At 37.6% G+C, this 16,527-nt stretch overlaps 1 protein-coding gene across 1 annotated transcript; it reads right to left on the reverse strand.

The window, feature by feature from the left end:
• Positions 1-737: 737 nt before the first annotated feature.
• On the reverse strand, positions 738-16,072 carry LOC143729403 (apolipoprotein B-100-like). Its single transcript, XM_077220632.1, has 26 exons — positions 15,878-16,072; positions 15,511-15,549; positions 14,498-14,610; positions 14,243-14,388; positions 13,782-13,926; positions 12,937-13,089; positions 12,527-12,651; positions 12,332-12,417; positions 11,719-12,169; positions 11,220-11,337; positions 10,913-11,059; positions 10,594-10,805; positions 10,238-10,466; positions 9,887-10,066; positions 9,573-9,776; positions 9,233-9,397; positions 8,901-9,106; positions 8,548-8,721; positions 8,321-8,451; positions 8,015-8,216; positions 7,750-7,922; positions 7,447-7,622; positions 7,241-7,356; positions 6,770-7,143; positions 2,230-6,656; positions 738-2,083 (listed from the first exon to the last, which is right to left on the reverse strand). Exons 1-26 carry the CDS (start codon positions 15,930-15,932, stop codon positions 920-922), a joined length of 9,711 nt encoding a protein of 3,236 aa, XP_077076747.1. The 5' UTR covers positions 15,933-16,072; the 3' UTR covers positions 738-919.
• Between the last annotated feature and the right edge of the window lie 455 nt (positions 16,073-16,527).

The raw sequence follows: 16,527 nt of genomic DNA on the forward strand, positions 1-16,527 counted from the left end.
TCTTCACAGTGAGTGAATGAGAAAACCAGGCTTATATGGGGTGAGCTAAACAAGATAATGAGACACAGGTGAATATGATAATGGGTGAAGAGTCTGGGGAGTGAGTTATGGGAGATGTAGTTTGTGAATCTGGTTTTGAGTGAAATATATATAATACAATTTATTTATTAGGCATTTATAACATTTGAGAAATGGCTCATTATTTGGCATATACTGTATACTGTACGTCATAATAAAGTCACCCTTTTTATTCATGCAGTTCTAACTTGTTAACAAGAAATTATAAATCATCTGTAAATGAGTTATTAGTCATTAATTAACACCTTTATAAAACCTTTACAAAAGGAACCTTAATGTAAAGGGTTACCAGAATGATAAAAGACCATTCGCCTACAGTGAAAACCAGACTATTTAAATATTGAGCAAGCAAGATTTCAGATTGAACAGTTTACTTACAATTTGATTTGTAATATTTCTATTATTTCTTTCTTTATTATTATTTTTACTATCAAACTACAATCTGTGGAATATCTGATCAGTGTTACCCTGTCTCCTAAATTTAACTGAAGTGCATCTGAGTGTATGGTCAACCTATGATATACAGAAAACGGAGATGTACATAGAATGAATAAAGAAAATAAGAACTGTATATAAGAAAATGCAATGCAAGTTTCATAAAGTATAAGCAACACATAACACCTTATATGCAGTACAAATGTTTTTTATTGATACTTCACTGTCATTGCTTATTAAATAAAATATGACAGATTTGTAACATTCAGCTATTTACTTTAAAGAACATTATTCTAAATTAGTCACTTACAAACAAAAAGAGGGAACCAAAGCAGCATGGGCTAAATATTTTGTGGGCATAACACTTTTACTGAGACAATCTTAATCATTACTCTTGGTAAAGAGTTTAGCTAATTAGTGGCTTGATACAAGGATGAGAAATCATTCTACTGAAGAAATCCCATATGAATGGAATAGGAATGTCAATGTCCATCTCTGTGTCACTTATTCTGACATAAAAGGGGATGTTCTTGATGGCATCTTTGAGGGTCTTAGTAATTTGGTCCCTGAGAACTTCCAGCCGGTTCATTATAGATTTAATCCAAGCCTGGATGTCTTCAATCAGTTGCTCAATGGTCATCTCAGCAAAAATGTCCTGGGTCTTGGCTTTGACAGTTTTATAGTAGTCTTCAATAATTGTCCTGAACTTCTCAGCCTGCTCAGTTATTTCACTCAGGCTATTGGAATTGACAGCATCAGAGAAGACTTTAGAGATACAGGATGAGAGCTTGTCGAGATCTTGAAATTTGATAGTGTTAAAGAGCTCCTCTGCTTTCTCCACACTAAATTTCAGGATTTCAGACAGTTTCTGCACAATGGTCTCAAAGCTTACATCTCTTAGACCCTTTACAACGGTGATAATTTGGCTTTGGATCTTCTGAAATGCAACATGGAAGTCATCCAACACATCTCTTCCAGTGATAATATGGGTAGACCCAGGAATTGTGACTTCTACTTTTCTAATATGTTCAATGGCAGCTTTAGCACATGAGGTAAAGATCTCTGGCACCTTTGTAATGGCCTCCTCGATGACATCAAAAATGAAGACACTGATTTTATTGTAGACCTCAATTCCAGAGAGTTTCTCAGCATGTCCAGGAAGGTGGAACTGGGTGTCCCTCATAAATGAAATGGCTGCTTCCAGTAGGGCTTGCATATTCTTCTGGTATGCTCTTAGGATCATTGCAATGTTGTCTGAAATCTTACTGCTGATTCGTGCGAGGTCAGTAGCAGCAATCTTTTCAGCTGCTCTCTTGTACATGACTTTACCTTGATCTTTGATGTGATCAATGGCACTCTCTAGCTTCTCATACTTCTTGCTGATACCATTGTAAACAGCAGTAATGTAATATGTTATTGTGTCTTTCAAATCCTTTAATGAAGTAACTTTCTCCTTCAACCACAAAAGAATCTGACTTGGGACCTCCTTGTTCCACTGTGTCTGCAAGCTCAGTCTGTTTGAGTTCATTACCGCAATGTCAACCTTCAGAATGTCCACATTATCCTCAGACTGTAATAAAGAAAAAGAAAATATTATAATCATGTCAACTTGTAATTGAATGTTCAAAATATTTTATATCAACAATTGATTGATACAGAAGATACACTAAATGTATAATAAATTGTAATATTCTAAAATGATAAACAAATTCTTACTGGGATTGCACCAAAAAGTATTCCTGTATGGTGGGATAAGTTCTTGCTCTGTAGCTGAAGACCAAGAAGTCCAGCAGATGGGGAAGATACAGAGACAGTAAAACCTTCTTCTGCATTTCCAGTTAATTTGTGGTAAAGCAAAAATTTCATATCTGGCAGATTGACTTTGGCAGTATTTGAAATAATAGCATTTGAGACTTCTGTGTTGGCCTCAAGAAGTCCATTATAGTTGTTCTCAAAATATTTATGCTCCACAATCAAATTGGTTAACAATTTCATCCCTGACTTCATGTTAAAGGTTGCAGAGCCACTGGTTTTGCCATTAAGAACACCAAACTCAGATGTAGCCAGAGTTTCAAACTGGGCAGCAATTTCATCCTGATTAAGAATCTTAGCCTGGGTATTAATGGTGATCATAGCAGTTTTCACAGATAAGTCATAGGTCAGGTCTCCCAAGACAGGGATCATGATGGATTCCTTTATACTGGGAAGAGGGATCTTGCCCAAATAAGGACATTCGCCTTTAGATGAGATTTTCAAATCAGATGCGATTTTGGCTGTTGTGAAAATGGGTATTTGAATTTTCCTAATAACAGAATTGAGGGCTGGCTGAATGTTGAACATCTCATGGTTCTTCACATACTTAAGCTTTGCATTCATATCAAAGGTCTGCTGAGGTGTGATCAAGATTGTTTTAAGGCCAGTGTCCTCCCATAAAGAAAATTTCTCTAAATACGGTGTTTCCTTGTTAATGAATGGGATAGTCAATTTAGGAATGTTAATTGGCAAGGTCAGCACATTAAAGTCAGCCTCACCATTGACTGCTGCAGAGATCTGAATTTCCTTCTCACCATTAGCCATACTGATATAATGAGAGTACTTATATTGATTGAACCTAGCAAGACCGGTCCAGCTTGCCTGTTGCACAGAGGGATTCAGAGTTAAAGTCATTTCGTTTTGAAAATCAACCTTACTGGATAACTTAAAGGGAAGCATCAGCTTTATGTTTTCCTTGTTCTTGGTATTAAAGATCATTTCAAAAGGCACAGCCTTGAAGTTAATTGTGTTGGTAATGGTGCCTTCAACTTTGCCAATCAGTTCAGCATCATGAGACCCACTTAGCTCAAACATGAGTTCCTTCAAAGAAACCTGCCCTTTCACTGCTGCAATGCTTCTCTGGATGAAGGGAGTTTCTGTCTCTGCATACACATTAAACTTAATCTGAGTCACACCACTGGTCTCAGCATCCACTTTCTGCTTCATCTTGAGAAGACTACTCTCGGTGTCACCATTAAATATCAGTTTTATGGACTCCACATTCATCACAATTTCCAAATTACTCTTATGGTCTCCTTCATCAGAATAATCAAGGATAGAGTATTTTCCTTTGCCATCATTTCCAAGGGTGAGAGTAAATATGCCAGATTCCAGCTGAGCGGCAGCTTTTTGGGTCATTGTAGTTTCACTGAAGATGTTGGCCACTGGCATGTTCACACTGTGGATGTAAGAAGTCTCCAAAGTACATGAGAAGCCATTCTCTGTGCTCAGGAATACATTGTTCTCTAAGTCAGCAGTGTATGGTTCTGTGGTTACCTTAGCTGTGGTCTTGGAAGATACCTGGGAAAAAACGTCATTGATGGACATTTCTCCCTGATGATCAAGAGAGAAAGCCATGTGATTGGCTTTCACTGTCTCAGTCAGGGACAGCTCTTTCATTCTAGGGATGTTAAGGTGAGTAGTGGCATCAAAAGTATATGCCAATAGATCAATGGGAGTCTGGAACTGAGAATTCAGGTTAGCAGTGATCTTGTCTGTTGAGTTCTTGAGTTCAGCAATGGTCTTCAGAGTGTGCTCGGAGGATTTGATCTCAATCTCACCATGCAGCATTCCAAAGCAGGGGACTTTAATGAGGTCAGTGGCAATCTGCTTTACTTCATCAGCCAAGGTGTCAAAATCATAAGCAATCATTTTATTGACTTTGGTAATTAGTTGTTTTGTCAGTTTATTAAACTGTCCAAAGATTCTTTCAAACACCGGGTTTATGTCAAGAGAGTTTAGGTAACTTGCAGCTGATAGCATAGTTTCTCTAAGCTCATATTGTTTCATTAAATCCACAGCATCATCAATGATTTTCTCGACCTTTGCCTCAACCTCATATTCTGCCAAAACCTCATCAATTTTGCTGAAGATTTCATTTATCTTGGTGATAATGCCAGTTCTTCGATCCAAACTGTCAATCAAGTTCCATAAATATTGCAGATTTTTTCCCATTTTCGTTACTACAGCTGTCATGTAGGAGGCAAAAAGTCTCACATCATCCAAGAACATATCTAAATCAAAATGTTCAATTACTTGTGAAAGTTCAGTACCTTGGCTGTAAAGACTGGCTGTAATGTCATATTTATCCTTAATGCCGTGAAGCATGTTAATGCTATGATCTTTCATGGTTAACATTGAACTTTTAACCTCCCTTATGACAGCAGGTAAATTCTCAATGAAAGGCAGGGAAATAAAATGACTATCACTGTTCTTTTCATATTGCAGAGCACTTGTGATGGCAAATTCCTGATTATCATTTGCTTTGTTCAAGAGGTTTGCGGACACTGTGCCTTTCAGTGCAATACCTATGTTCTTTGGAGTATTGAAGATTTCCAGGGAGTGGTCAAAGGCATGGTCGTTCAGCATAGACTTCATATTCATGTTAAAATTTTGCTGCTGAGGGGTGATAGCACTGGTTATTTTATGCTGGAAGTTAGTTTCAATAGAGTTTCCACTGTTCAACTGGTGAGAAGTTGAGGCCATGCATTCATGCTTGTGTGAGTAAGACTTAGGTTCAGCTTGAATGAGTAGCATGCTTTTCACCTGGCCACTGTGTTTTCCATACAGGTTTAGGGCTCCATCAGAATTGAAGGAGCTCTCAACATTCACACTAAAAGGTTCTGCATTAGTGAGGATGTTGCTCTCCAGTCGGAGAGAGGGAGAGATGAAGCTCACCTTATTGCCAAACTTTGTGGAAAATCCAACAATCTCAAACTCAGAGCTCTGAGTCATTAGAGTGCCCAAGAGTTTTCCAGTGGTGCTGCACTTTGCAGTGGCTATCTGGTCAACATAGGTGATCTCATATTTATGTCTTAGTTCCTCTTCACCAAATGCCCCTTTCAGAGTTCCAGTAGCTTCCATCCTGTAGGGCTCTGCCGTCATCTGGGCATCATTGATGTAGTTGACACCAATGACTTTAAGTTCATTGTTGACATTTAAATATGCTTTAAAGTCACGCATGTCCACTACAATGTTGTGCTTGTAGAAGTTGTTCTCATTGAGAAAGTTGGCAGACTCAGAGCGGATGGCCAGTGATTTGAGTGTAAGTATCAGAGAGTCTGTATTTTCTATTTTCATTTCCTGATTTGATGCAATCAAGTTGTTGGAGAGGTTCAGGCCATCTTCATTCAACTTGAAATTGATCCTGTTTCTAGTGTTGACATTGAAAATGTCTCCCTTGTACATACTGTTTAGGTATACCTCTGAGCTTGCAAGTCTTCCCTCAACTTTGAGTTCAGCACTGTTCTCGTGGACTGTTCCCTTGGTAGAGACAGACATTGTAGCACCAGTGGTTGTAATGCCACCATGGAAAATGTTTTCAAAGGTCAGAGAGCTAACCTGGGCACTGGTGGTACAGCTAGTGGTCAGGCCATCTAAGGTGAATGACAGGGTGCCCTTGTTGAAGGCACGGTTGGCAGCGAAACTGATAGTGGCATCAGTATTTAGCTCCAGTCCCTGGGTGTTCAGGGATCCAGCAAGCTGGGAGAAAGCTCGGTTTGTGTTATCATCAGCCTGGGACTCAATCCTGAGAGCGACTTCCTTCATGGTTGCAGTAAAGTCTACTTGGTTTTGAAGCTTTTGTTCATTAAATTTGGTGACAGAATCAGACTTAATGGTAAACTGAGCTTCTTTCAGTTCAATGTTGAACTTGGTGGTGTGATGGACTGGGTCATTCTCTATGTCAATGTTCGATTCAAAAGAAAGTTCTCCATTGACTGCTGCAGCTTTCATCTTGTTTACAATTTGGAGAATGGGACATCTGACACTGAAAGTGGATTCAGCTTTTGCCTCTCTGGTTTTGGGTTGAAGTATAAAGGTTTGGGTGGCAGTGGTCGTAGCAGACATTGATCCTACTTTTAGTGATCCATCTAAATTGCCATCACCTGTCATTTCAGAAGAGACTAAAGCCTGGTTTGTGTACATCATAGTCATCTGCAAACCCAGAGGGCTGAAGGCTTCAATCTTGTAATTTCCTGTTGTTTTCACTGCATCTGTGATTTTGGCTGTTTCCATTAGGCTGAAATTTGCATCTAAGAGCTTATGCTTCAGGGAAGAAATTATGTCAAACTTCGCAGTGTCTTCTGAGATGCTAGCAGTTTGTGCAGATCCTGTATACAACAGACATGGAAATTACAAAAATTATAGAAAAAATGTATCCAAGGACCAATATCAATACACTAAATTTATGTATCATGTATACTGCATGTATGCATGTGTTTACCTTCCACAGTAAAGGCAAGAAGTTCCAATGGGCTGTTAGCAACAACTTTGTAGCCTGCAGTGTAGCTGGACTTATCGACAGTGTTGTTGCCACCAGTGAAAACCACCTCTACATCATAAAAGTTAGTGCTGACTTTTGCAGATGCCTCTACCATTCCGAGAAGAGGCATTGAGAGATCATAGCTGGAGGGGATGGAGAAGGTGGGTAGACTGAACTGTTTAGAGGGCATCATTAGACCAATTTGAGGAATAGCTAGGTCAGGGGTGGCCATGGTGGGAGGGATTTTCAGGTCCTCAGATGTCTTTCCACCAAGAGGCAAAGGAATGGTGAAAGTTACACGATCTTTGTTGAACTTGTATTTGAACATGCTCTCACTGTAAAGAGAATACACATTTTTTGGAAGTGAATGGATATGAACCTTAGATGAAGTTGGATTATGTAGATTAAAAAAAAAGTTAGCATTAATCTTACGTGTTCATGAACACCCTCTCAGGCATAGATGGAATAACCAACTCAGGAATGTTCTCTCTTAGTGTCTGAAGGTAGGGCACATCAGAAGCAATCTTATCCATCCAAATGAGGTAAGCCTGTAAAATGAATGGTACTAGTATGAACATCATTTAAAAAAATATAATGTAATGAATACTGTTTTCAATTGAAATTACATACAATCATACCTCCCAGAGTTTTGCATAAATATGACGGAGCTTCATGTCAGTCCTGACCACTTTATGTTCCATGATGTCATCAAAGACCTGATCCAGGCGACTCTGAAGAGGTGCTACATTAGGCATCAGCTTCTGTATCTCAGAGTCTATGTCAGACTTCATCTCTATCTTCATCTCATCTTTAGCTGTTTAAAAAGCAAATTTTCACTTGTCATATTTGACATAATAGATGATTGATTAAATAAATAAAATAAAGATTTTAAATAATAATCAAGAGTTTACAAAAACAGTGACAGGAAATAGATCCAATACCATATTTTAAGGTAATCTTCTGCACAGAGTTGGTCTCTGGAAGCTTGATGTTACTCTTGAGTTCCACGGTCAAATCTTCAACACAGTTCAGGGTGGCAGTAAGAGTGCCCTCAGTGTTAAATGAAGGCACAATCAACTGAGCTTCCAGCAAGCCATCTTTCATGGTATCAAGCCTGTTATTAGCAGAAACTTGTCTTTAGATGAAAGGAATTTTGGTTGTCCATCGACAAGTGTTTCAAAAAGTTATATCTGGATCTCTACTTACTTTGCACGACCAATGAGAGAAAACTGGTGAATATTTTTGTTGGAGATATCAATGGTGATCTTCTTTCCCTTGGCAATGCTGTCAGTGACACCAACTTTGATTCCAGCCTCAATATCATAGTCTTGAATCGCAATGCTAGTGGTGAGAGTATTCTTGTTCCTGTTGTACTTAATAGTAGCGGATGCCTCTGTGGGCTTTTCACCTTATGATTAGAAAAGATAAAAGTAATTAGCCTAAAACCCATAAATAAATCTCCACCTTTTAGTGGTGATGATTTAAAATTCACTGTTGTTGAGAATTACATGCCTTCTGCTTGCAAAATCATTCTCAGAGAATCTACTTTCTGGCGGCCTTCCTTGCCCTCGTTCAAGAGTTCGTAGGCAATAGTTGCTGTGTACTCAGTGATGTCACCAGTGGGCTGGATACCCAAGACAAAACTGTGGGAATGTAATAATTTTAGCATAACAGGAGTTGAAAAATGAAGTAGAGGAATGATTTGGTGTGTTTTTGCATGGAAAATATTTGATTCTTACTTGGACTCTCCATTGAGAGGAAAGTATGGAGAATTTCTCTCAGCTCTAGAGTTAAGTATGGTGGTGCAGTAATTTATCCCAGAGATAAGGGGGCTGCAGTGTGCTACGGCAGTCCTGTCACCTGTGTCAGGAACAAGTGTGACCGGGGTTTTGGACACCATCACTAGCTTGTTGCTATTTGTGAAAAAATGACAAGAGGTTTCCCATTATGTCTTTGTTAAACAGTTGACTTGACCAGTATTGTTGAAAGCTAATGCTATTTCTTTCTGTATATTTTCTTTATTTTTATGAAGAGAGTGCACATTTTTAATAAATAATTGAAGTATGTTTTAGACATATAGCACAAAAGATACCTGACTCTGAAGAGTTCGGTAGTACCCTTAGGTGCTGGCATAGACAGCTTTATTTGACCATCAACCTTAGTGATTTTGGCATTGAAAGAGCTTTCATGGTACATATTAGTGTGCATTTCCACAGCAGAGACAACAAACTTGGGGATATGGACTCCCATACGGGTGACAAATTCTACTGCCATGGAGGGTGAAAAGGACAGTTCGTGCTGTGAAAAGAACAGTGAAATGCTAATAAACATGTCAGTAATAAGATGAAGCATAAATTGTAGCAGTATTTATACATTAACCATCAAGCTATTGAACAAATAGTAATCAGGGGCAAAATGTAGTACCCTGCCAGGCTCCATGTGCAGACCACCCTCAACACCAGGTGCAAAAGTCCCAGACAGAGCAAACCTCAGGGGGAATCCAGAGGCAGTTGGGAGGCTGAACTCATTATCCATAAAGATGTAGTGAGCAAAGATGCTCTGATCTCCAGACATTAATACCTTTGTAATCTATTGAAACAGGAATAATATGTATTTACATTTATAGAACCTGAAAAACAAACTGTTCTTTAAGTATAACAAAGCAAATCTTACCAATCAAGCAAATACCAATATGCTGTCCGATATATGAGCTAATAAAGACATATCATATGTATGTAAAAAGCAGCATATTGTATATACATACCCAAGCAGGTGAGTATTTGAAGGCCTGAATATATGTGGCCATCCTATCAACAATAGCTGACAGTTCATTGGTACTCTTGATGTATCCCAATTCATTCCCCATGATTTTTAAGTAAGCCATGACCTCTGGGGAGTCCTGGTTGTACAGGTCCTTTGCAAGCTTGTTAAAATTGCGCACCATTTCCCTGATAATGTTCTCAGGAACCTGCCAAATAGAATGTCCTGATATTATCTAGCCTTGGATACATGCATCTAAACCTCAATCATGTAAATAATAAATTTTTTAGGGTTGGAATAAGCAATGGATATCTGTACCTGTCTCTTAGATTTTTCTGTTCGCAGAGGGTCAACCCATTCTTGCAGAACCTTATTGATTTTGTTTGGCATTTTGTCCCCAAACCAGTACATTGCCTTGGAAATCGTATCAGGGAAGAAGCCATTGCTTCCAAAGAGAGTCTCAACAGTTGGCTCAAATCCTTTGCCGTCCATACCAAACTTGGTGACAAAAAAATTTATAATAATCATTTTAATTTCTAAAAGTCACGTGTATGCAACAAGTACAACAAAATCAAGAATTGGTACAAACAATTAGTAAAACTTAAAACATATAACAATATAGTTTCACAATTAACTAATTACAAGTACATATCGCATTAAGATTCCTACCTCAAATAAGTCAAGGTCGTAACTGAAGGCTTTTAGGGTTGTCTCAAGCATAACCTCTCTGGGCAGCTGGCTGCTGGGATCAAAGATGATGCTTCCCTGCGTGCTGGAGCCTATGACATCCTTTCCTGGCATAAATATGTCCATCTTATAGTTACGAGAAAGCTGATTGTAGTTTGAGTGGGTAAGCACCTCATCATCCTGCATGACCTCAACTATCCTTTTGCCCAACCTGGGAAGGAAAAAGTTATTGTCTTAAGGAGAGGATAAAGAGCAAACTGAAATGATAGACAGCAGGTGATATGCAATGAAATGTTTTGAACGCAGTCTAAATAAAACTGATAAACTGAGTAACATACTCTTGAATTTCAGGATCCCTGGAATGAATAATGTTGTAGACATGAGAAGCCACAAATGACTTGACTTGCACATTCTGGTCCTGGTTAAGGATCTTCTTCACAACCTCCAGATCGCTTGCCTCTGGCTTTTTCATCAAGATAAGATATGCAGCCAGTCTCTTCTGAGCAGCACCTTTGGCATAAAGGGCCACTCTCTGAATGTTGGAACGGACCTGACCGTAAAAAAGATAAGAGTGAAGTTGGTTAATTTTAGTAAGAAAGTTCCACATAATTGGTTCTGAAGAAATATAAATAGTTGGACAATTCCAGCAATACTTACATCAGGAGTCACAGACATACGTCTAAAAGCCTGGATGGCAGACATCTGGACGGATAGGGTGGTGGCAGGCTGTCTCATGCACTTAAGCAGAGTGGTCTTCATGTTGGGATCAGCTGCTTCCATAGCCTCACCCATGTTTCCAATCACCTAAACAGGTTATAATAGGTTATATAATAGGACATAATAGGACAGGTTATAATAATTATAATAATAACATTGTATTATTATATTGGATATATTACTGTATTACTGGATTTGTTTTTACTAGTGTGAATATGTCCAGGAATATAGATATTCAAACACACACCCTTAAGGTCAAGAAGATCAGATCTTTCTCGCCAGCACAGTCAGCACCAAGGATGGAGGTAATGAAGTTATACACCTCAACAATCTCAGAGGTGAGCTGACCCTCAGCTTGGAAGTGCCTGAAGGGATATATTATATATCGTCAGTTACAGTGGACATATCCTGACAAATACATTTAGGATTTTTTCCCCCAAAAATTAGATTTAATCCCTGTTGAAAAGAGAAGCATAGCTGTTCACCAGCATATGTTGTGTTTTGGATTCTGGTGTGTAGATGTCCCTATCTAGCTTTTTAATTAGCTTATAGCGCATGGTTACTTAGCTTCACTAGAAAGACCATACAGGTGACAATTTTCACAAACTATGTTTTGCCGCTTATATGATGGCCATGCTAGCAACACACAACTAGTATGAACAACCTGGACAAGCATGGAAAATCAATCTCTACTGGTCTTTTCAGCGTGAAAGATTCTATAAGCATGGTACAAAGAGTTTGCTTACCGCCTTACAGCATTACTGAGAGCATACATTATTGGCTTGCTCTGCTTGGTCTGGGCAATCTCCAATATGTCTTTCACCAAGAGACCAGTAGGGCTGTGCATCATTCCCAGAGCATAGACAGCAGCATCTACCTCGATGGCATCAGTGTCAAAGGTCTTCAGGAGACTGAACATGGCACTACCACACTCTGGGGTGCCACACTGAGTCAAAGCTTGCCAAGTCAAGAGCTTGTCCTCTTCCACCATCTGAGTAATGGTCTGCTGCAAAACCTCATGCTCAAGTCCACGGAGTTCAGACACCAAACTCTGGAACATGTTGGCCCTCTGCTGGCGATCTGGTTTTTCGTTCATGGATTTCAGCTCCCTGAAGATGAACAGCAGAGCCTCCGAGGTCTGGACTGGGGCTTTGTCCTTTACTGCTTCTAGAACCAAGTCCTTGGGGTTAGTAGAACCTGTATTGTAGAGAGTGGCATGATATGTGAGTGAAAGGCTACATAGTCACAATCGGGGGCTGGGTGGAAATGTAATCAATATTCCTTAACTTTTAACCAGACAAATCAAATCCAAAGATCTTTAATTTAATTGAGATATACAATGAAACTGGGAATACTCACGGTAATCAAAAACTCTATCATTGATCTTGCTGGTTTCCTGAAGAGTTAGAATTTGTTTCACAAGAGAAGAGAGACCATACTTGTTCCTGCAATGGAAATGAAATACATTAGAATGAATTAGGACCACTTGTTCCACTTATGCAGGTACATTGCATTAGGAAATGTAGCTAGTGATATGATGTCAGTGTCACTTACTGGTAAGAGAAGGGAAGGAATATGTGCTTTTCTGTGCATGTGGCAGATGTCATGTGCTTCTTCTGTTTGTCGAACTTATAGTTGCAGGTCTGGGTACTGCCAATCAGCTTGGACAGAGGGTATTGCTGTTGACAAACACATACATTTAAGTAAAATTACCATTTTTTCTACCTGTTGTTGGTTCAGTCTGTATGATATAATGATTTTATCAATATTGGTTAGAGGTAACTTGCTTAATTTTTACCTAATTGTTTAAACATTTGGTAATGGGTAAATTGCACTGAGGATGATGATTAATGGAACAAATGCATTTTATTTAATTTATAAATAAAAAAATAAAAAACGAAGAAGCAATAATTGCAAGATTCAACAAGCAGAGGGTATAATGAAAAAGAAACTATCTGTCTCACCAAACTATTGATGATGGCGAGAGGGCTGGTGTGGCTTCTTTGTGTTTTGAAAGTATCACATCCTGACAGGTCTCTAGTGATGGTGACATCAGTGGCAATATCTTCCTTGGTGTTGACCTTGACGTCAGTGGCACAGATTCCATGGACAGTAACCTAGATGAAACAAGGAAATCGAAATCAATGCGAATCAATGTTTGTGTACAGGCTTTTACTTTTACAGATCCTCACTTACTTTCAGTCACTGTTTGCATTTTTTTCTGGCAGGAAGTACTGGCATATATAAAGTCAATGTACTCAACACTGATATTCCACTATTATGAGTAATTATTATATATTTTTTATTTATTAATTTACTGGGCCATGGCCAAAAGTTATGTAAAACTAATATTTGAATTACAATATTCATTTAATTTTATTACTACTAATAATTAAAGTCAAACTACTCTAAGATTAAATACAGTAATGGTGTAGTGGGGATTGGGGGCTCTGTTAGAGAAAGGATATTGTTTGAAAATGTAATATTGTTTCATATAAAATTACAATAATGATTATACTAAGCAAACATACAAAATCTAGCCTCAACACCTTTCACCAAATCATGAGAGTACTTAAATAATTGTTTCAAACCTATCATGAGGATATTGATGATGTAGAGGCAATGTAATGGATATTAGGAAATTGTCTCCTATCAGCTAAGTGCTTAGGTCAAGATCACCTTGTTGTTCATTGGAATTTATTATTCCAGATACGAAGATTTATTGCAAACAAGTTCAACATAACAATAAAAGGCAATTAATACCTTTACAGATTAGGACCTTAAGGAAAAAATAAATATGTTTATGTACCATGTCTTTGCTCTGCTCCTTCTCCATGACAGGCACAATCAGAGCAGAGATGATACCTCTCTTGATGTTCAAAATGTTGGTTTCATCACCCTCAGGATAGAGTGTCACTCCAGTTTCACCCTCAACTACAAACTTCAGTACATTCCTGTTCAAAGAATTTTAATGGCTGTTGAAAAACTTCTTGAGTTTCTGGACATTTTAAAATCAATTAATTATAGACTGGAGAACATAGCCTTGTTCACAATGTCTCAACAAACACAAACTTGTTGTTGTGTATAAAGGCAACTTTAAAATATACAAAATGTTAGTGTTTATGTTAGGGCAGTGTAAAACCAGTTTTATAATAATATGGTTTTAAAGGTAATTTTTATTTTCCATAGGCCGTTGTTATATTTTATTTTTTGTTAACTTTATTATTTGGGTCAGTTTCTCTAAAGCTGGGAAGGGAAACTTAAACATACATTTCCATGGCAGATTGAAAGGCTTGGGCCTCAGAAGGAGGTGAATATATGGGTGACCCTTTTGCATCTGTTCCGACCACCTCAGTTAGGGAGCACTCACTCGTCCGGAGCTCAAAGCTGCATGCCACAGGCACATCAATTTCAACCTATGGATGGAAGGGTGTTAATGACTTTAAGAAACAAACAAAACAAAAAACAGAGAAGACATATTGAGAAACTATATAGTTAGATATGATTTCTCAAATGTCGATGTACCTTGCAGGACAATTTGGGGCCATTGATGAGAGGAGAGGTCCCAGTCACCCTGTTTTGGATCTCTGCTTCATACCGATATGTATATTTTTTGTAGATCTTAAATCTTTTAGATACTGTAAATAAAATAAATACCAGGTCAATTAAAAAATTATATATTTGACACAATAATCACACGCTGCAAACAATCATATTTTTGTCACAGTTTACAATAAAGTTTTCTTTGATAACATTAGTTATACAGTACATTAGTTAACATGAACTAACCAACACAATCTCATGAAAGTGTGTATCTATGCCACGAATGTTATTTCTAGTGCCATTTATACAGCAAAAATGTTTTTTGCGTGCATATGCTACACACTGAAAACCCCTTGGTTAGGATTAGGGGTGGGGAGTGCGTGCATATTACACGCCATAAAGTGTGTGCGTATCATATGCACGCAAAAACTGCATGAATTTTTTTTTACTATTTTTGGCGTATAAATGGCACGAGAAATAACAGAAGTTTACCCATATTTTCAATACATTTGTTTTTCAATGAATTTCTTGTTTTCCAATAAAAATATATTTATTTTAAACTGTGGATTGTTTTGATAAACTGTAAATGTAATATAAATTTTGAATATACATTTTGCCTGCGCACTAGACTTTTCAATTCTTTTTCTTAGAGGTCAAATGATAAGATTATTATTTAAAATATTACTTATTAAATTTCATTTCATATTACATTTTTTTTTTATCTAATCAAGATGAGCAATAAGAAATATGGACTCTGTCATCTTGACTCAAGAACTGTCTGTTGTTGATAAAGAGTACATAAGCCAGGTTACAATGGTGATCTCATTTATTGGGGGTTCAAAGTAAGTGTCAACAACAATTGGTACAGTGAGTCCAAAGGTAAAAGGTCAGGATAAATTATAGGGAACTTTAACATGTGTGAGTCATAGACATCTCAAATACAAATAAATATTAATCAAAGGATTAGAAAGAAAGAAAGAAAGAAAAATACTTACAGTAACATCCTGGATGAGAATTGGACTCAATTTCTTGCTCTGGCGAGAAAGTCATTATGTAATTAAACATAACATTAAAAGATAATATTTTTTTAAAAATGTTTTTTAATAACATTAATAGCTTTGAAAGAATATAAAAAGCTAAAAGCGGGATATAGGAGACATAGGATGAAGCGAAAATAAATAATGCATGTTTATCTTTTAAACATAACATTAAAAGATCATGTATTGCAATTTTAAAAAATCTAATTTTAAGGTGAATTTAACCAACAACTTTATCATTAATAACATTTATAGCCTTAAAATAATATAAAATGCTAAAATCATGCACTGAACATTTTTTAATGCAAAGGAACTTTATACTCACGGGCTATAGCATAGGTGCCAAGCATCAGCAATAGGCAGAACTTCATACTCCCCATGCTGGGTCAGACGAAGCTCAGAAGCCCTGAAACTAAAGCGAGTCTTCCTCCAAACAAAGACTGATGGTGATCCCCTGGCGTGCATCTTTTATACTCGGATCTTTTCAGTCCACTGTTAATCAAGGGTTGCAACAGGTCCAAAGTTCCATCAGCCAGTGTGGCAGGCCAAAGGCTGTTTCATAAACACCACCCAAGATTTTCCTGTCAGCAATTGAACTGATAGAACTCACTGATTGCATTAGCCAACATCAACCACAGCTTTTAGACCTTGATTGATTTTCTTTTCTTTGTGAAAATCTTGCATTGGACAAAGGTTGTTGCTTGGTTGGGGGAAACAAGTTTTGTTTCTAAGCTGATTTTCAATTAGCTATGTTTAATCTTTCACAGATTGTGTAAATACTAGGGGTGTAACAATATATCGTAATACAAAAAGGCAACAATATGTATCTTGGATAGTTCACCCAAAATAAAAATGACTGTGTGAGAAAAAATTAAAGTTTATAGAGATTTAGTGTCACTACTACATTTAAACTACTATATATAATGTTGAATATAAGGTATAATAATGCAATGGGGGAATATTTGTGGGTCCTGA

This window comes from Siphateles boraxobius, unplaced genomic scaffold (assembly GCF_051911475.1).
Source record: "Siphateles boraxobius isolate OS27281-9 unplaced genomic scaffold, OSU_SipBor_1 8, whole genome shotgun sequence".
NCBI classification, from domain to species: domain Eukaryota; kingdom Metazoa; phylum Chordata; class Actinopteri; order Cypriniformes; family Leuciscidae; genus Siphateles; species Siphateles boraxobius.